We start from the raw sequence: 21,477 nt of genomic DNA on the forward strand, positions 1-21,477 counted from the left end.
CATATTGCAGATGTGGACAATGAGGCAACAGATAGGACAGGTGACTTGCTCAGGATTCCAGTGGAAGTTTGTGGCAGAACTATGAACAGAATTCAGATCAAGAGAATGTCTGAGACAAAGCTTTTATCAGATTGCTACAAGAAACCTGTGTGGCAGAGCCATGGGTGAGCTATGTAGATTATCCTGAGCAGTTCCTAGTTAATAGCTTTATACTAGAACATCACTTTTTGTAATGCCACTTGTACAGAAAAGCTCTTTTAGAGAAATTTTATAGATTTTATAAAAATAAACCATGGTGATATAACTCCATCTGTAAAGCTAGATTGTCTTAATTACTCTGGTAATTACCTGATTACTTAATTACCGTGCCATGTTGTATAGATGGATGGGAGAGTAAAAATGTTCTTTGAGGCTCAATCCTTTGTATTTAAAACAATGGTAGTTTTCCCCTTATACTTAATCCCATCGAAGTTTAGCCACATACATATATTCATGTAAAATAGAAACAATGGGAAAGCAAAACTGTGCCAACATACCATGTGTTAGGCTACTATCATACATTCCGGAAATGAAAGATGTATATAATCAATACTATTCAAGGTACCTGAAATCTGCATCCACTCAGAATGGTTCAGAAAATAGAAGTGCCCAATAACAGAGATTCTGGAAGACACAAAAAAGTAAATCAAGGTTATATGTGAATTTTGGGTGAGCCAGACCTCAGCAGAGTCATAGAAATGTTGATCATGAGGTCTGTAATCAGAGTTTGTCAAGGCAGAGACGTGGTAATGTACTGCACACATATTCCCGTGAATATTTCCTATCCCAATCTTCTTGTCAAGGATACAAGAGACTGAAATAATCCCAGTGTCCTGGATTCAGGAATAAAGGTTTTGCCTCTTTAGTAATTCTTGCAACAATATAGATAATTCCACTCTAGTATAGAACTAAAAAAAAGGGGAACTTCTCAATACAGCTTCAGGGTGGACTTTTTGGAAGTGCTGACTGTTGACCGAAGTCTGCTTCCACTGAAGTTAACTTCCACTGATTTCAATGGGAGCAGAATTAGGTCAATGCTGTGTCTACCTTCAGAAAATCCCACCCTCCGCATTCTCCACTAGCTGCTCAAGTTCCCAAGCTTCCTGTTAGGCGCAGCTGTATTTTCACACGTGTATGCATTCCAGTTAGTGTTAAAGGGGTTAGAACATTCAGGGTTGCAGGGCTAAACATACCACGGCCCATATAGTTCACATGGTGGAACATTATATCCATGAATTATCGAACAAGAGTAAAACAATGCTCTGGAAGATCAGGGTCAGGAGGGGAGTGGAAGAAAAGGAGAGAAGAAATGGGGGGTGGGGTGATTTTTAAATTAAATTAGGTTTCCTGTATTTTAAAATTTGTTTTGCCATAGTGCCTTCCACTGAAAGAGCTCAACGTTTTTCATAAATAGTAATGAATGCTCTGGCTCTCTAGGTACTTATATGGGCCTCCACTGTTATATAAATGAGCACCTCCCAGATAATTACCAAAATGAAACAAATACAAAAATAGAATTTCCTTTCCTTCATTGTCTGTAGGAGAAAATGGGAATAGGCTGTTTAATTTATTTACATTTTTAAATCATTTAAGAGGAGGAAGCTGTGTAGGTGTTTGAAGAGTTATTGACAAAAAAGGGTATTTGAAGAACTGGGTTTTGTGATGCATTCTTGAGGAGGAGGATGGTGAAGTAGTTAGGGTGCTAATTTAGGATTTGAGAGGCTACGATTCAATTCCCTGCTCAGCCACAGACTTCCTGTATGTTCTCCTGGAAGTCACTTAGGATGGGATCCACAAAGGGAATTAAGCATAGCAACGCTGAGCATCATGGCATTTAGAAAATCACAGAAACAACACTGATCCACAAAGCAGAGACGCCTACACTCCCTAGACAACGAATAGGGGGAGATAGATACCTTAGAACGTGCTCCACAATGCCAGCACGTCACGCGTGGGAGCTGCCTAAGCCAGCCAGTGGGAGATACCAACCAGAAGGGTGTGGCCTTAGCCCTCTATCAATCTTGGAGTTAGGCCCCTACATTCAGGCTGCAGAGATGCGCCTATGGCCACTTAGCGATCCTTGAATGGGAGCCCAGCCACCTGATTCCACGCAGCGTAGGTGCCTACGGTATTTCTTGCCTGAATGAGTTAGGCGCCTGCTTCGCTCCGCACACAGCAATCGGAGAAGGAGGAGCCCACCTTATAATGTTCACCCAATGGTCTGAGTCATTCTTACCCACACTCTCTCCGGCCCAGTGCCACTTTCCATTATTTATCCGCAGAGGAGCAGTCATTGAGCCGGAAAGCGGGAGTGGGTGAGAATGCCTCTGCAGTCCAGCGGTTAGAACACCAACGCAGGAGAGCCCGTCCCCCATCCCCCTGCTGCCACCAACCACTCTTCTGTTAGTTCTCCACAGCGGAACAGCTTCAAGAGAGGAGATTGAGAGAGCCCCACATCAGAATAGCCCACAGCCAAGTGGCTAGGGCACTCGCCTGAGACCCCTGTTCAAATGCTTTCTCCCATTCTGGCGGGAGGGGATTGAACCTGGGTCTCTGGCATGGGCTAAAAGTTATTAGGTGGGTAGTGGCCAGCTGTTGTATGGGACCCAATCTAGGAGACATGCTCAGAGGCCGGGTACCAGATCAGGTCCCAGAAGCGACGTAGGTGGCCAAATGCCTATCTGACCCTGCTCTGTGACTCGCTCTGGGTGCAGGTGGGAGCTAGGTGTCCGGGCGCCTAGAGCGAGGCACCAGTGCACATGCCCAGAGGCAGACACATGGGCAGCTAGAGAGCTTTCACCCAGAAAACGTAGGCACCAAGTGATGTTAGGGATCACAGTGCAGCCAGAACTGTGACGTGGGCACCTAAACCCCAGACTTAAGCCAGGCTTTAGGTGCCTACGTATCTCTGTGCCTCAGTTCCGCACCTGTAAAACAGGAATAATAGCACTGCCCTGCCTCACAGGGGGATTGGGAGGGTGGAAGTTAAAGATGGTGAGTGGTCAGATACTGCAGTGATGGGGCCCATTTAAGTACCATAGTTCTGAATGTAGGGAGACCTGCAGATTGCTCTTAAATCCAGTGAGAGGGATGTCAAAGCTCCATGTTACGCACAACAGAGCATGCCAGCAGTTGGGTGTGGGAAATTAGGGAAAACTTTTTAGGTTTTTTCCCCCCTCTGAAATTTTCCTTTAAAATTACTTCAGTTTTTAATGAAAAACTGGTTATTATTTTTAATCAAACACCAGAACATTTCAAATGGAATGAAGAATTTTCTGGGATGGGGGGGGGGAGCCATTTCCCACCCCTAAAAAAAAAAAAACCCTTTGATAGAAAATTTTCAACCAACTCTGTCCCACATCCACAAGCCTCCGCATATCAGTCAGCATGCTTGGTTGCTTTGTTCTAGTGATCCAATGCCGTACCTGTTTTGGAAGGCATGGTCACAGATGGAGAGTCAACCTGTCAGGCACGGCCAGTCCCATGGTGGGATTGGAATATCAGGGCAGACGTCTTGGACTGTATTTAGAGAGAGGCGCACAAGGGCTGTGCTTGTGGGGATTCGTTTTGCTAAGGACCTGCTGCCATTCGCTAGTTCTGAGTACGTGGTTTTTCTCCCCTCACAGCATCCCGTGTGAGGCAGGTTACAGAGGGTGCACCGGCAAAGTTCATTTTGGTTTCAGAGATTTTCCCTAAATGTCTAAAATGGGAAGTGCTACTAAAAATACCTCTAGCCATTTTTACGATAACTCACATGTATTAGTAATATCCCCATTTCCAGTTCTCCCACTCTGCATGTCATCATCATCATCATCATCCCCCTTTTAACAGATGGGGAAACCAAGGCAAATGGGACTAGAATGACATGCTGAAATCAGTCACTTCTAGCACTGGGCCAAGAACCCAGCCCTCTTGATTCTTTGGCCTACGTTTTAACCATTTGCCTATGTTCTCTCTCCTTGCGTTGCTGGGGAGGAAGTGCTTTTCTTTTGCCTTCACAATAAAAGGCCAGTATGAGACCATCTTAGGGTTCTGCCTGCATTCTTGTGGTTTATGATATCATCAGGACTGTTCAAGGAAGTGTGAATCCATAATTCACAGTTGCTTGTTGCTATGCTCTGCCTGCCACATACACGTCTCAAGGAAAAGGGGGAGCAGCTCAGCCTCTTGGCTTCTCCTGCCTCAAGAGACTGCCTCAAAACAGACAAACAGCAAGCTGAAACTTAAATATCTGTTAGCTCTTTAATTAGTGACCAAGGAGTGTTTGCCAGGAGGACATTTTAATTCAATTACCCAAAGAGAAGGTATTTAACCTCTTGCTAGCTGTACAGGATTACAGTACTTTGATTTTCTTTCCAGTTCCTTTTTTTTTTTTTTTTTTTTTTTTTCCCTTTAAAGCAAATTTAGAACTGGTGAAAGGGGTCAGCGTTATAATCCAGAACACTGCAGCCTTCTGTTACATAGGAAAAGTATAATATTGTGCACGCTTCTACCAGTATGCCTTAGCACTGTCCTGGAGTGAGCACCTGGAACAGGCAGATGGTAATTTAATCTCCATGGCTGTAGGTTCCTTGGCTTCTCTAAAGAGACAGCCAACAAAGGGGACAAGTAGGGCTAATTTTGTTGGTGGTTATTGTTGTATGAGTACTTGCCTATGTGAAATAGCACTGAGACCAACCTCTCATTTCACATAGATGGTGAGGTGGTAATGACTTTCCATCATTATTGATCTGAGAGATATTCCGACTAGTGGCAAAAGCTTCTATAGCCCATAACAATTTACATCCATTAGCCAGGAGAGATCCAGGCCTTTACTTCAGGTTACTGTTGGTTTGCTTCATCCCAAGGGCATCAAAGTCTGAGAGCTGAATCCATAAATGGGGTCACTGTCTTTGCACTGCCAGCTGACCTGCAATCCCAAAATTCATCCCCGTTAGAAGTATTTGAATGATGTTTTCTTGCCCTCCTTTTCACAGACTGCAGACTGCTTTGGGATTACGTCTATCAGCTGCTTTCTGACAGCCGGTACGAAAACTTCATCCGATGGGAGGACAAGGAATCCAAAATATTTCGGATAGTGGATCCCAATGGGCTGGCCCGGCTGTGGGGAAACCACAAGGTAAAGAGCGGTGGGGTTTTCCCCCGATGGAATGCCATTTGTAACATTCTGGAGTTCATCCAGACAAAGAGAAAGTAAAATACTTACAGAAAGGTTTAATCTTTCATTCTGTTTACAAATCTAAAGCTTCCAAGCTTCAGTAGAAGGAACCACAGAAAGCCAGGCATTATTTAAAGACCTGGTAGTTTGGGGTAAAGACATTTAGGCTATGTCTACGCTATCACTTATGTCACTCAGGGGTGTAAATATTCCACCTCTCGAACAACAAAAGTCACACTGACATAAGCACTAGTGTGCACAGCACTATGCCGGCAGGAGAACTTCTTCCACCGACATGGCTTCTGCTGCTCGCGGGGGTGGGTTTTTTATGCTGACAGGAGAGCTTGCCCCAGTTGGCATAGAGCAGGGTGGCCAAACTTACTGACCTCCCCAAGACCTGCCTCCCTCTTAGCCCCACCGCCCTGCCACAGGGCAGAAGCTCCGAGCTCCTCACTCCAGTCTGGTAGATGGAGAATGGGGGGGGGGGGGCCCAGGGGGCTCCGTGAGCTGTACTTTAATTGTAAAATAGCTGCATGCAGCTCACAAGCCACAGCTGGGCCACCCCTGACATAGAGCATCTTCACCAGATGCACGGCAGCAGCACAGCCGTATCGGTACACGGCACTGCGGTGTGTGTAGACGTGCCCTTAGTTAGAGAATGACGTGGACACAGGGTGTAATGGTTCTGCTCCCTCCTCCTTAGGTCTGACCCTACTGAGTGCTCAGGCTAGAGTGATGTCTGGAAGGGGCCATAATGTGTCTCAGGGGTGGGTCTGTCTTAGGAAAACCACAGGGTAACAATTCAATAGACATCTCTATTTGGGGACTGACCTGAGATCTGAGACAGGTTGCTCACACAGGTTGCTTTCAGACAGCGTTCCTTGCTGTATTGATAATGCAGCTGCTGCGTGAGAGGAGAAAATAGTGTGTTGTAAAAACGTCAGACACAATCACGTTGGAGTCTTCCTTGTCCGAGAACGAGCCTGCTTTGCTTGCCTTAAAGCTAGTGCTGCTAAAGCGGGGAAGTCACATGGACAGTCTGGCGTTGGTGCGGTGCTACGTCTCTGTTACACAGACTACCATCAGACATAAGTGACTGGAGCTTCAGGTGGGCTCAGTTTTAGGTGCCCAACTTTGAGATCCCTTAAAGGGGCCTGATCAGGGCCGGATGTACACCTTACGCACCCCGAGGTGCAGCACTCGCCCCGTCCCCCGACCTACAGCTGACCTTCGTGTTTTCTGCACAGGGGGCAGGGGAAGAGAGGGACTGGCTGGGCCAGCTGTGCATGGGGCGGGTAGATGGGGGGAAGGAGGGGGCTCAGGCGACCGGCTGGGCCAGCTCTGGCTGCGGGGGAATATGCTCAACCCTCAGCTCTGGCTTCTGGCCTGGCCAGCAGGTGGGACCTCAGTGGGAAGAGAAGGAACAGGACAGCAGGACGCCAGGAGATAGGAGGAGGCACAAGGGGTGGGGCCGGTGTTCCAGCACTCATGTGGGGCCCCCAAACTGGCTGAGGCTCCTGGGCACAGGCCCCATTGGCCTGTATGGTAATCCGCCATTGAGTTGCCCCTAGAACGCCAGCGCTCCTAGGCACGTGCCTAGTTGGAAATCTGGCCCTGGTTTTCAGAAAGCGTTGAGCACCTGCTGTCTGACAGTCAGGGCCGGCCACTCTTGAAAACCTTGGCCTTAGAGAATAGGGAGACCGGGAGGAAAAGGCACTTTCGCGTTTTGGGGGAATGTGAAGCTGCTCGCTGCAGAAGGGTTTGGGTGAAGCAAACCCAGCTTCTCCAGCTAGGGAGGACAGCAGGGCTCTATCTTCTGCCACAGGAACCTTTCCGAAAGCTGCACTGAGCCACAGCGCTCAGTGAGAGAGGCAAACAGAAGGGGTCTCGTTCTCAAGCAGGGGCCTTGTGGAAAACAAAACCAGACTGAGGGATCCGGGCTCATGTAAGGAAGAGACTGACGGCAGTAGCTCACGTCAGGCATGGAATGGGCAAGCGTTGCGCAAGCTTCCCGCACACAGCTATGCCAGCGTCTCTTATTTCAGACCTGTGACACTCTGCTGTTACAGAGCTGCACCCTACCACGGCTCTGCCAAGGCAGCTCCTACTCTGCCAGTTCTGGGCCTCTCCTGAGAAGAGAGTCCCAGGGTGCCAAATTGTGTGGGTGGCTTTGTAATGTAAACACCTGCACTGTAATGGAGTTATTCCTGATTTACACCAAATAACAGAGGAGAAACAGGCTCTAGCTACTGAAATGCTTTGTAAACATTAACTAATTCGCAGAAGGGAAGTCCAGAGGAGCACCACTTTTCACAGGGAAGAGTGCTGTTAAATAAAGTTTATTAGCTGCGTTTATAAGCTGTGACAAAAGGCCATTCATTGCATTCCCGTGTAGGGTGACACAGTCTTTCCTGTTGAAGTCATTTCTGGTGAAGAAGGCCTTTCCTGAGTACAGTCCAATGTGACCTATTTAAAAAAAGTCTCACTTTTTGGAAGCCACCCTCATTCAAATCACTCTGTGTGAAACAAAAACCAGAGAAGTGTATGATGAATGCTGGAAAGGCTGGATGGGCCTACAATCCGTAGAGGAACTAAGCAGGTAGTTCCTTGAACTCGCATGGTCATGTCAGCTAGCTGTGATATTTCTACAGCTGCTTCTGAAGCTTTAGGAAGGGTGTATTTAATTGTCTGACTGCTTTTCTTTTTCTTTTGGAACAAACAGAACAGAACAAATATGACCTATGAGAAAATGTCCAGAGCCCTACGCCACTACTACAAACTAAATATCATCCGGAAGGAGCCAGGACAAAGGCTTTTGTTCAGGTAATTCTTCCTATTTTTTTCTCTCCCCCTTCTCTTCTTTAGGTGGTTTCTTTTTGATGGTAGTAGGAAGAAGCTTTGTGCAAGGTGCTCCACTGCCAGCGGTGTAACACCACTGTCAAGCTGAAAGTGGCATTTCCACACCTTCCACGTGGCTGAACTAATTTACCAGATAGAAGGCCTGATCCAATCTCACTGGAGTCAGTGGGAGTCTTTCCATCGACTCCAGTGGACATTGGATCAGGCTTTAAGACCTCAGTTGTGTACCTCCCGTTTGGTTTCACTGTTTAAGTCACACCACTGCTTGATCCACACCCAAATCTCCTGGCCCACCGACAGCAATTCCAGGCCCCCCACCCCTTATTTTTAGTAAAAGTCTCAAACAAAAATTCACAGGAGCCATGACCTGTTCATGGCCTACGATCTGTCCATACCCTTTACTAAAAATAACCGTGACAAAATCTTAACCTTCACAATCACGACAAAGAGGTTGCACGACCGTATTTGTATGAGGTGAATTGAGAAATGCTATTTTTGTTCATCCTTTTTACAGTGCAAATATTTGTCATAAAAAATAATATAAAGCAAGCATGGTACATTTTGTATTCTGTGTTGTAAGTGAAATCAATATATTTGAAAATGTAGAAAAAGATATCTCAAAGTATTTATAAATACATGAAAATTGGTATTCTGTTATTGTTTACCAGTGAGATTAAAATTGAGATTAATCACCACCATTTTTTTAAATCTTGTGATGAATTCATTTTTGAAGATCATTTGACAGTCCTAGTGCTGGGGCAGCCCGTCAGTAATTGGGGATGCCGGGGTAGAGCATGCAGAAAAGCACTGGATGCTGGGAAAAAACTGGGAAGGAAGCACAAAGGCTCTTAAATACCTTTGCGGATAACTCCCACTGATTTCAATGGAAGTTAGGCACCTAAATACTTTGGTCAGAGTCACTTGGGAGAAGTTCTGGCAGAGTATTAGGAATGCACAGGCGCTAAGGAAGCTCAGGGTCATAGTGGGGCTTAAAGGGGGAAGTCAGTGATTGACTTGTCACTTCCTTTGCAGGTTCATGAAGACCCCAGATGAGATTATGAGTGGCCGAACAGACCGCCTTGAGCACCTTGAGTCCCAGGAACTGGATGAACAAATATACCAAGAGGACGAATGCTGAAGAAACCAACATGCACCACCACAGCGGGTCCGTGGGAGCAATGTCTGCCTGGCTGGCTGGCTGGAGTAGTTTGGGAGGGGAAAATCAGAACACAGGAGCAGAGTATGGGGTCAGCGCTTACCTTGGAGACCATGCAGGACCCAAAGCACCTTAGGAAAAACAAACAAACTGGTAGAGGTGGTGGTGGCAGCAAGGTGGAGGAGAGAGAGCCTGGACTCATGCACTACTTCGTTGTCCTTAGAGTCCCCCTTGATTTCTTTTTATTTTCCTTCTGTTGGTTTGTTTGTTTCATATTTTTTCCTAATAAACATGCAGTTTGACTTTTTCTTAATTCATATAGGACAAGATGTCAGGTTTTGCTTTTTCAGAAGCCTTTCCCATGGAAATAAATGGAGTACTATTATTTTCTGTGCAAGTCTCAACATAACGTGGCACCAAAACTACAGTGACAGCAGCGGAGAAGGGTCAGCCTGCTGGTTCCATTGGCTCAGATCACATTTGCTTATGCTACCATTTGGAAGGTCTCAAGCTACCAAAAGAATTTACAATATCTCTACTAAATGAAGGAACAAAAAGGATTAAGCCTGTAACACCTTACCAGAGTATGTGGGTTGGCAATGAGCTGCTATTTACTGCTGGCATATGGACCAAATCACCTAAGTGCTCTGAGGAGGAGGGGAAAAAATAAAGAAAAGAGAAACCTCTGACAAAACACAATAGACTGATGCTGGCTTGCGCCCTCCCTCTAGCAAAGAAGCTTTTGAATAGAAGTGACACAAATGATATGGACTTTCTGTTCCAAGTCTTCTATCAAAGAGCAGGGGTTGAAGTATGTGTGATTACAAGTTGTTGTGATTTTCACACCAGCTGGCAGTTTTGGGGGATGGAGGTGAAGGGCTGTTCTTTTACATCTTTGGGGGGGGAAGGAAAAGGATGAAGACACATCAAGTTGCTTGCAATACTCAGAAGCCTCCCCAGGATCAGCTGTCACTGTCAGCTGGAGAGAAAAGTGAAATCAGACGTGTGACGATATGTGGTAGACAGCCAGAGACCGAATAGCTGTACTGGTATCCTGAAACTGGTTGTTTGATGCCTCCCACTTCCTGGCCCCGCCCCTCCCAAGGCAGCTGTACCAGCGAGAGATCGCTTTGCAGCTTACCCGTTTTTAGTATGGAACTTTTTTTTTTCTTTTTTTTAAATAAACCACCTCATTGCGTTCTTGTCCTTTTAATTTTAAGATATTCTTGTTTTGGCAGCCTGAGTTTGGTGTGCAGCCTTTGTGGCAAGAACAGCTTTGACTGCTGCCTGCTACTGGCGGAACAGTGCCTAGATTGCTGGCAGGGGGTCCAGAGAGGCAACGGTCCTTTCATCTGTATGGACTTTTATGTCCGAGACTGGAGAAACTAATTCCCTTTGTAATTTTGCATTGGTTGGTTCCCATAGAGATGAAAATTGGTGGTTTCAGGACAAGTGGTGGAGTTATCATCAGCCAGCCCTTGTTAGTGAAGGAAATACCTAGCAGCGAAATATGCCTTTGGGAAAGGAGACGAGCCACGTAAGTTTTCAACAAGGAGATTGGAGTTTCTCTGCACAGGCATCGCATGATGTCCACAGGAGAGGAAGCCTGTGTCTGTTCACTAATAAAATCTCTTTCTTAGCTCATAGAAGTCCAAAATGGAAGAAATCAAGGGGTCTATTTAACCAAAAAAGCCCAGATACAGCACCTGATCTTAGCCAAATATTTAACAGGGACAGTTGCTCCATCCAGAAAACTTTGCATATGGTCAGGAGTGGTATCCTGGAAGTGCGATTTCCCTGCAGGGTGACCTGAGCCACGGATGGCAGAGCGAATGGGTTCTTTATGGGCATAGAGTGCGACATCGTGGAATGAGAACACTTCTTGCAGTTGGGAAACTCTGCCCAGATGAAGGAAGACTGGCAGTACATTCCCCCGCTCCGCCCCACGCTTTATCCAGCCACATAATGAAGTGGGTTTTCCCCCCTGTACCCTTAGGGGATGTGCTTACAGATTACTACACTCTGGCTATTTGACTCTTTCCTGCATCAAAGAACAGCAGCAGCAGCAGCAGCAGCAGATAATCGGCAAAAGAGAAGATCACCCCCTAACAATCCTTGATGTGGCTCTGAAACCCTTTGAATACAAAAAGGGTGTGACTGGAAGGTGCCGAGGAATTTTGGCTTTGGGGCCATGGACCTAACACTGAAGGGAGAGGGAGCTGGTTTTGTTTGGTTTTAGCTAAGGAATGTGACCCTGTTCAAGAAGACAAGTGGCAGCGCCTTCCGAGGAGCTGAACTCGTGCTTAGGTTATGAGGGCAAATACCCTCTTGATTTAGCCTCAGCACACTGAGTTGGCAAACATCTAACCAAGAAAACTCAAGACAAAATACAAGGGAGACTGCAATGGAGAGGAAAACTTCAGTAAAGGAAGTTCCTTACTCTTCACTTGTTTTCTTTCTATTTGCAGATGGTAGAAAGGAAGAGTTTGCCATTTGTATCCCTTGGGGCTTTAGTCATGACCAATAGGTAAATGGCATCCTTTCCTCTGCTCCAGCTGCTCTTACAACGTGGTTGGGAGGAGGAGGAGAACTCTTATATTTAAGGGCTCTGCTAAGCTACAGGTTTCCCATGCTGGTATTTGTGTGCTGAGGAGTTTGTGACAGTTTGCCAATTTGGTCCACACACCCTGGCCATTTGTATTGACAAACATGGTGAAACTTCATCATTGGACTGGTGGAAGGCAAGGAATCCTGAATTCACACACATTCATCCTGGGGCAAAATTCACAAAGAAGTTTTGCCTTTGACCAAAAATTAAAAAAAGGTAATTGTCCCCTGCAGAAACCAAGAAATAATCCAGACTGAAAATCTGAGAAATAGGTTTCTTTTTTGGTGATATGAATGTTGGAAATTTTCTTCCATCACAACTATGGGCATATGGACCACCCCCATCCCTTCAGAGTCCACTTTCTCCTTCACATCCTTAATAAAGAAAAGCTTTGCCAAGACCCACCCAGACATACCAGTAAGAATGAAAGTATTCTTTGGTCGCACAGCAGGCCCTTAGCTAGTGAACTTTTCAGCCTAGGGTTGCCATCTTTCTATCAAGATCTAAATGGCACAGAGAGGGGTATAATGCGTGCCAAGAGCTGGAGTATGACACACAGCTGCCAGCCAATGTAAAGGGACTTGCAATATCTGAATGTGAGCTATCCTTGGGATCTTGGGGCCAATTTACCGGCTTCATTTGAAAAAGACTTCTACAGCAACTGTAAGAAATGGATTCCCTGTTGTCTCTCAGGGAGAGCGAAAAATGGAAGCCACATGGAGTGTAGGTAAAACAGAACTGAACTATAGGGCTCCGTGGGAAATGCAGGTGTGGCTATCAAGAAGAATTTTGCCCTTTTTACCTCCCTCAGCCCCTAAATCCCCCAAGGTAGGATTTGCCAGTTGCCCAGGAGCCAGGCTCTCTGTCCACTCCCTCAAGGGAAACTGGAAAAGGGAGAACGATTCCAAGGAATACCTTAACCCCTGGGAAATGGGCCTTTTCTTCAAATAGTGTGGCTAGCCAGGGCCCGCCCCTGGCCGTCAGCTTGCTCCAAATCTGAACAAGCCAGACCCTTCTGTCCATTGAGAAAAGAAAACCAAACACTATTAGGGCCACTTGCATAAACACTAAGCAACTGCAACCAGTCCGATCTCAGACGTATACTGAGCATGCATTCTTCATGATTCCTCTTCATCTGACTGCAACCATGTGCAAATCCAAAATGCATTTTCTTAAAAAAATGAATCTAGTCTGTTTTTATTGATGGCTTTTTTTTTTTTTTTTTTTTTTAAATAAAGGTGTGGGGTTAAGGGACTGAATCAAATGAATGTAAAACAAACAAAAACAAAACAAAAAACAAAAGCCTATTCTCAGGGCCAGCGAGTTGCAAATAATTTTTAAAAATGCCTGTAATTACATCATCTCAATAAAAAAATTTTAATATAAAACTGGGAATGCCAAGTTTCTGTTGATACAATCATTGTGAGATGCAAATGTAAGCGGTTGTGGGTCCAATGTGTTGCAACTGCTTTTCCATCAAGGGAATATGGCACAGAATGCAGCAGCAGTTTGCAGTCACAAAAAGAAGCCAGCAGGCGTATCATCACCAAACCCATGTGGGCAGAGGCTGATCTTTCATGCTTCCTTTGGTTTGCAATTTGAATTCAATCCCTCAGAGCATTCATTTTGTTCTATTACTTAATAAGGGATCCCACCCCACTTGTTCGGAGATCAAAATATATACCCCCATTTTCCTTTGCTGGAGCATAGGCTGCTTTGGCGAAGGGCTAGAGAAGGAAAAGGCTAAGGAACATGAGGAAACGTCATTGCAGCTTTTTTCTACGGTCAGCCAGAAAATGAAGCAGTCTGGGGACTAGGATTGCTTTTACAGATTGTTGATGTCCACAAAACCAACAGCAAGCTGACCTAGGACTATAGCAGCTAATGCTCTGCACTTGTACCACATGATAAACCCGTTCCCAAATCCAGTCTCTCGGTCCCTGGGTTGGTCTGGTCTAGGGTACGATGAAGGCAAAGCTCAGCCCTATAGAGCAGAAGATCACCCTCCTCTCATTGTGCTACCACCCTTCTCACTGGAGACGTGGGTTCTGCCGCTTGCTCAGCCTGTAGTAGGGGCACTGTCTCCCCACAAGCATCCCCTTGCAGGGGAGTGCGACTGTGCTGTGGCCTGCCTCAGATTCTCGTCTTTAATGAGGTCACGTAAACAGCCCAGTCAAGGAGAAGCCAAACCAGTTGTCTAGCTCCCGTCAATAAAGCCTTCTGAAAGGAGCACTTCTACAAGGGCACAAAAGCTTCCACCTCAGCGCCCAGACAACAGTCCTAAAACAAAATGTCTCTCCGGTCCATCAGCAGGTCCTTTTGGTCCCAGGCTTCTCCACTGCCTGGAAAACGCTCCAGTCTCCCCCTGTTTGTTTAGGGTCACGCCCAGGTCTCCTCACCCAGCAACCTTTTGCATAGTTCAGGCTCCTTAGTAGTACCCCTCGTCTGGAGAATCCTCTCACCTCAGGAGTGTGGTGCCAGCTGAGCTCTCCTGAGGCTTTTTCGTAGGCTCAGGGGCTCCTTCTTTAACTGCCTTCCAGCTACTTCGCCAGATAAGTAGGCCCAGGCAGACCTGGGGTGGCCCATTCTCTGCAGTGCAGCCCATCACAGGTAGGCTGGGCATTTGACTCGTAGAAGGGCCAGCCCACTGATACAACCACAAACTACCTCAGGGCAAGTCACCATCTGTAAAATGGGGCTAATTGTGCTTGCATACCTGTTGAAAGATAATACATGAATGGTCTTAGTGAGCAGGTTGGTTTGGCTGGCTGTGCCTGGTGCTGTCTGGGGTGGCAGTCAGATGTCAAGATAAGTTTGTGTTGTGACGTAGCTCAAGGCTGAGAAATGACCATTTCCCCCTACCCCCAAAACCATTATAATCCGATGTGGAGGGACCACCCACATCTACAGAGCTGGTTCATAGGTGGTTTTTTTAAAAAAGTTTTGACACAAAAACCAAATGCATTAGACAAATGCACCTGTGACGTTTGGGACCCTGCCACAGGAGGCTTCCCTAGGCTGCTCCACGCTTCTGGCCCCAGTGGCTGTTTTCTCGCTTGGTAGCCAAGAAGCAAATTTAACTGACGCATTAAACACGGCCTTTGGTGTGGTGATCGAAGGCATTCGGAACATTGTCAGGAGCAGCAATTTGGGGGTTATCATTAAGTTTTTGGAGTAGGAAGGAGATTGGGTCATACCAAAGAAATGAATTAAGGCCCAAAAGCTCTCCCTGCCTCCGTGAGCAGTTACATGCCTAACTCCCACTGAGGTCAATGGGGCTTAGGCACCTAACTACCTTTGAGGCTCTGGGGCTCAGTGCACCTCCATTTGACCACCCCAGCACAAAAGAGGAGTACATACTCAACCACATCTTTTATTTAGCGTTTAAAAATTAACTTAGCACTGCAGGGAGGTACCAGCCTGAGAGCTTGGGGCTCTGAAGTCATCTGCTTATTTGCAGAGTAAGAATCGCACAGGCGGCTGGCATGGAAGCTTCCTCCCCTTCCCCAAGATTGCCCAACTCTGACTAGCGGAACACTTGGAGGCTTGAGAAAAGAGGTCAGTCTCCATGCCCACCAATCTGTGGTGTCTCCATAGACCTGCCAGAGAAGGCGTCAACGATAATGGTGCTTTTTATGATGTGGACACAAGTACTACAGACTGGGATTTTTTCCAACGTGCTTTAAGCTGAGACTGGGCATACAAGACATCAGCGTCCAAGAAAATAATTTGCTGGAAAATTTATATTGATTCAGGCAATTTTTATTTCACTTTTAAACCCAAAGCTCTTCTCAGCAACCCACAAACAAAACCACCTAGGAACTGTGATTGAATCAGAAGAGAACTCACATTTTCCCAGCTGCTGGAAGCCACAGAATGAGACAGTGTTACTCTCCTCCGTGAATGACTAGTCTCCTGTGAGGTGCAGACTTGTGTGTTCATAACCCATCCAGTACTAAAATGCCCCATAGCTCTAACAAATGTACTCCACTCCTGTGCTGCAGTACCATTTAGTATCCCAGCCCAGAATTCCCACTCATCTACCAACGTGCCTAAATCCTAATGCACCACCCCGTCTGCTATTTCAGATTCATAACCATCCCCACAGCTCTACCAGCCCGCAGTCGCTCTACTAATGTAGTCCAGCACCAACTGGAAGTCATACCCAACAGGAGGGGGGTGTTAATGTTTATCAGCTGAACAAACGTCCACTAATGAAAGAACTGAGCCATCAGATGCATTTTCACTTTTGATCCAAGAATTATTTAAATGCAGAGCCCCACTGGGTCCTCTTAAGCTACTGAAGGATCTATCAAGGGCGCCATCATGACACTACCACCATGTGTCATTAAATTCTAGCCCAAAGAATTCCTTTCATATCTGGAAGTTAGACAATGAGCAGGTCCTAGGGTGTAAGGACAAGAGTAGTGTTCTAAGCACTGAGCCTAACGAGGAATACTTGGAGGTCTAATGCATATCTTCCTTTTTTTTTTTTTTTTTTTTTTTACATTATTGTTTTCTTACCATGGTGCAGTAACTAATTCACAGAACAATGCAAAATTACAGCGGATCAAGAAGTTAAGCATATTCCACAAACACGCCCAGAAGTAGCTGCTGAACACATACCACTATCAGCCCTAAGCCCAGCATAGAGAGTGTGTCAGAGGGGAAAATGAAGCCTGCTCACATGGTGTTCCAGCTATCTCCAGCTATGGAATGGTTCTTGTGGACTGGTGAAGTCAGGAGGAGTTGCGAGCGGCACTGGAAGCCCGTGAGCAGCACCAGTGAGGAAGGAGACAGAAGAGTGCCAGCGAGTCAGCAGTGCCTACACGCAGGCGCACTGAATACTGCACCCGTGCAGCTGAGGATCCAATCAAAACATCCCAGCCCAGGGCAAAGTATAATATTCAGTGAAAGCACATCCCCTCCCCCAGATTGCCTGTCTTGCTACAGGTGGAGTCAAGTTCTTACACTGAGGCAAAAAGCTGGGAATGCACCAACATTCATCAGTTCTAAGGGCAGAAGGGATCATCTCGTCTGACCTTCGGTATAAGCTAGGCCATAGCACGGTGTGGTCTGTTTTTGTCAAGGTATATTCAAGGTCCAGACTCCAGAGAAAATAATTTTCAAAGATAACGAATGATACTAAGTAAATACAAAGATTTCAGGGTCTGTTCGAAAGCATCTGGCAGTCCAGATTTGGCCTGCAGTCCACCTATTGCAGGGGTCTTCACTCTGTGGAGCAGGCCCCCCGGGGGGGCCCAGAGGAATGTTTTGGGGGCACGACCAGGCCCAGGGCCACCCCCACAGGGAGCAGGGAAGGCGCACCACCCAGCCCCGCTCTGCTCCGAGCGCTGCTCCAGGCCCAGCCATGGTCCCGGCGTCCCAGGTGCAGTGCCTGGTCCTGGCCTCGGTCCTCCACCCTGCAGGACCTGGCTTCGGGCCTGCAACCCAGTCCCTGCCGCTGCACTGCCCAGCCTCGCCTCCTAGGCCCCTGCTTCCCCCTGGACCATGGAGCCCAACCACGGCGCCCACCCCCAGGCTCAGCATCCATCCCCCCACCTCCCCCTCAGCCCCTGGCCTCGGCACCTGGCTCCCAGCCACCACAGTCCCTGGACCCCCATGGACAGCCTCAGTCCCAGCCACAGCCCCCCCCGAACCATGGCCCGGCTCCCAGCCGTAGCCCCGGCCTGACTCTTGGCCTGCTCCCAGCCGAGGGGAGAGTGAGGGTCAAAAGTTTCAGGACCACGGACCCATCGACTACCCCTGCCCTGCAATTTTTACAAAATCGTGACTTTCTTCCTTCTGTCTTCCTGTGCAAGACGTTGGTTATTTCCCCTTCCCCATCCCCATCCCCGCCACCAACAGCCGACAGCTGGATCCTAAATGACAATGTCAAATGCACACAAATATTTGCGTGTGTGTGAATGCATAGCCCTGAATGTGCTGCTGTCGAGTGAGCTGAGGAACCTGCCACTTGCCATTTCTTTAACTAGCCCAGGGGGGATCGAGGTGAGGGAAAGTAATCAGGGCAATTAAAAGGCTACTATTTTTTCATGTTGCCATAATATTTTGTCCTTGCTGTGATGCCCTTCGTTTACCTTAAATGGATTCTTCAGCTATTTTAAAATCGCTTTCGCCGACTGACCAGTCGCTGGAAGCTGGAAAGTACGATTTGTTTGTTTGCAGACTAGGTTTCCCACCACACACAGAACTCCCATTGAGAGGTTACTCATGAGCACGGGGTTGCACACAATGGTTCGTTATTGTGGGGCTGCTCTGCTAGGCATTAATTGAATTGTCACATATCTATAACGAATGGAAAGGACTGTTCAAACAATGGTAGGTCACATTTCGGGCATCTCCACCTTTAGTTAATCTCTGCCTAGACTTCGTTTTGAAAAGTTTATTTAAAAAAATATTGGCCCTGATCCTCTGGGGGGAGAGGGGGGGAATCGGCACAGCAGCATTGATTTCAATGGAGCAAAGCCAATTTACACCAGCTGAGGATCCGCTCCAAGACTATAAAGACGCTTATTGAACAGGCGTATTTCCTCATCGCACTCGATTGCTCCAGTACTGAAGAGCTGCAGCCAGAATGTGAAAGAGAACAAAGCACAGTATCTCATGTAAGACAATAGAGGTCATTATGACTGATATGATCAGTTGCAAAACCTGCAGGAACACATCAATCTTCCTTCCTCCTGCAGACATCTGTGTGTAAAGTTTTCCAGCTCCTCGAAGTTTTGGAAGAATGGCTGCAACGGGAAGAATGATCAAAGTTCAGGAATTAGAATTGATCGCACACTGGCTGATAAACATGATTAGCCTGAGGTCCTTGATTTGAAGCCAAGCTCTCTAAATGGGTAGTGTTTTCAGATGATCCCTCCTCACCGTTCATCGTGGTAGAGGGAGGTAACTGAAGGGAAGGCAGCGCTAACAAAGCAGGTATTGTTACTTTATAGTGATTTCAGAAGGGGATTCACATCTCTCGAATCTAAAGTGAGGCAGAGCAGCTAACTTGGTGCAGAGGAATTGGGGGAACTACAAAAGGATCTGAGACAGGGGACACTCACCTCCAGGGAGTCTCCCATCAGCTGGGTTTGGTTCTGCAATCTTTTGTTTACTGCTCTTGGCATCCCCTGTGAGTTGCTGCCCTCGCTAGGCAAGTCTTCAGTAGCTCAGCCCATTCACACAGTCAACAAAAAACCCACCCCTTCCACAGTAGCAAAGAGTTCACCAAACTGCCTGTCTGCCCTCACCAGGGTCTCCAGCCCTATCTGGGTCCTTTAAATCCAGCCCTTCACACAGGCTTCTAAAGGCACCTTCCCTCCTACTCAGGGTTTAGGCCACTTCAACAGTGGGGGAACCTGAACCCAGACCCACCCACCGCTCCAGGTTCCAGCCCAGGGACCCTACAAACAGCAGCCATATACTGCCTCCTGTCATTAGTTGCTGCTGCAGTCCCTTTGCCCCCACTCCTTACCTTAGGGTTACAGTTCTCAGGTACTCTCAATCCCAGGTCCAGTAAACACAGCCCATTGTGCTCCTTTGACCTGACCCGAGCCCCCTTCCTCCTCCCACTGCTCCCAGTTCCAGCCAAGAACTGCCCTTTTAAACTCCTGACCACCGTGGCCACTCCTGTTTGCTTCCAATGGTTAATCACCCTCGCTGTCAAGAATTTGCACCTAATTTCCATTTTAAGTGGCCAGCCATGGGTTCTTGTTAAGCTTTTCTCCCTAGATTAACAAACCCTTTCGTAACCAGTGAAGGTACGTAGTAGTCAAGTCATCTCTCAACCTTCTTTATGGCATTTTCTCCAGCTCTCAGATCATTTCTGTGGCTCTGTTCTCCACCTTCCCCAATATTTCAACATCCCTTTTTCCAAGGAAGGAATGGAGTCTCTCTTACGCAGCACTTCTGGAAATGGTGCTCCTAGTCAGGGAGCACTGAATGCCCATGCACCGTACCTTCTGGGCTGCTCTTCAGAGATGTGCTGGTATTAGTGACTTGCGGATGGGTGGTTACATTTTTAAAAGCGCCTAAGTGCCTTACTTAGCCTCAGTGGCAGTGGAAGCGATTGTATGGAGGGGGATAAAACGCAGTATGAAGGACCAAGTTAGATCCTTAGGAGTCTAGATATCCCCAACTTCAGAATCCAGGTTTCCCTAGCCCTCCTGGCTGAGGTCTGGGTTTCCCCACCTAGGAACAGCTCTATTGCTAGAGAATACCACAGGGCAAATACATGATAGCCGTGCTGAGATGGCAAGGATTATATGTCCTTGAGTGGCTTTGTCCTACCTTCTTCCAGGTAGCTCTTCATGTTCTTAAAAGCTTTCCCCAAAATTCTGTCTGACAGGCAAAGGATCTCACCCCTCCTCACTCCAACCCAAACAGATTCCAGGAATGGCCCTTTTCCATATCCACCTATAAAGTTCCATTGGAAGAATACAGCAAGAAAAGTTAGTTGCAGCTGATTTCCATATGCTCAGCTAGGCTTTGCCCTATGTTCACTTCTTACTATCAAACCACTCCAACCTCAACATTTCCTTGATACTCATAGGACACAGACAGGGAAGACCAGACAGGGCTACAGTTCCAGTATTGCCAATCCCAAGCATTCAGGTGAAATCCTGGCCCTGCTGAAGTCAATGGGAGTTTTGCTATTGACATCACTGACTGCAGGAAGTAACTTGCTGTATTTGATAGGTACTGGACTAACATTCCCAAAGCCTGCTGTTTAACCACTCAGCAAATACAGACAGCATGAGTAGCAGCCATACAACTTTTCCCCACACTGCTCTCTGTTCTCGCTTTGCCGCACACCTGGTCTGTGCATAAATGTACAAGAGGACAGCCATGAAAAATGTCTACAACAAAAAACCCTAACCATGGGAAAGATGGATCTTTGAAATCTTCCCTGTAAATGCAAACCTCAGTCTAGGTTCAGCAAAAGGGCTGCAACATTTTCAAACAACGAGAAGCTGAATTATGATTTTTGGATCAAAACCAAAAGGAACTCTGGTTTGCCTGTGTGTTGAGGTGAGTTTATTTGCACACTGATACACAAAGGTAAGCGACATATCTGAACTGAAAGTGGAGAATAGGTTCACGTGAATTCTTATGAAACCAATCTACTAAAGAGGACTTGACTGCCACGGGCTCTGAAGTCAAAAGGCTTTTCACCAGCACTACAATTCACATGAACATTTGTGGAAGATTAGAGCTAAGGTTTTCAAAAGTGGGATCCTAAAGTTAAACTGCTGAGTCCATATTGAGGCATGAAAATAAATGGTCTGACTTTCAAAAGGACTGAACCCCCCACGAAGCTCCTACAAAGATTAATGGGAGCTACTGGTTGCAGACTGATTTTCGAAATCAGGCCACTTCTTTGGTCTCTTAAGTCCATATTTAAGCATCTATCTTTAGGCAACCACTGCTCCCCTACATCGTATATCTTTCGTACTTGCTCAGGTTTACCATCTTACGGCCAGATCTTCTGTTGCCAGTTTTCCATGGGCAGCATAAAGCTGCTTAAAAAAGAATCAGTAGAATCCTTACACTGTTAGCCACCTGCTCAAACAGTCCTGCTGAGACCATGTCTGCAAAGACACCTGGACTGAGGAATGAGTAGCAAGGGTTCTGGCCCCAGCAGTG

The 21,477-nt window shown here is 46.8% G+C and overlaps 1 protein-coding gene across 4 annotated transcripts in view; it reads left to right on the forward strand.

Moving 5' to 3' along the window:
- Positions 1-13,164, forward strand: part of ETV6 (ETS variant transcription factor 6) — a 145,880-nt gene extending 132,716 nt beyond the window's left edge. For all 4 annotated transcript variants that reach the window (XM_067531007.1, XM_067531008.1, XM_067531010.1 and 1 more), the window contains exons 6-8: positions 5,016-5,158; positions 7,920-8,020; positions 9,089-13,164. In XM_067531007.1, the coding sequence (XP_067387108.1) occupies positions 5,016-5,158; positions 7,920-8,020; positions 9,089-9,194 (350 nt within the window). In that variant the 3' untranslated portion in view covers positions 9,195-13,164. The remainder of the gene's footprint in view (positions 1-5,015; positions 5,159-7,919; positions 8,021-9,088) is intronic.
- Positions 13,165-21,477: the final 8,313 nt, after the last annotated feature.

This window comes from Emydura macquarii, unplaced genomic scaffold (genome assembly GCF_026122565.2).
Source record: "Emydura macquarii macquarii isolate MOO-44397 ecotype Brisbane River unplaced genomic scaffold, CSIRO-AGI_Emac_v2 contig_3122, whole genome shotgun sequence".
Lineage (NCBI taxonomy): Eukaryota > Metazoa > Chordata > Testudines > Chelidae > Emydura > Emydura macquarii.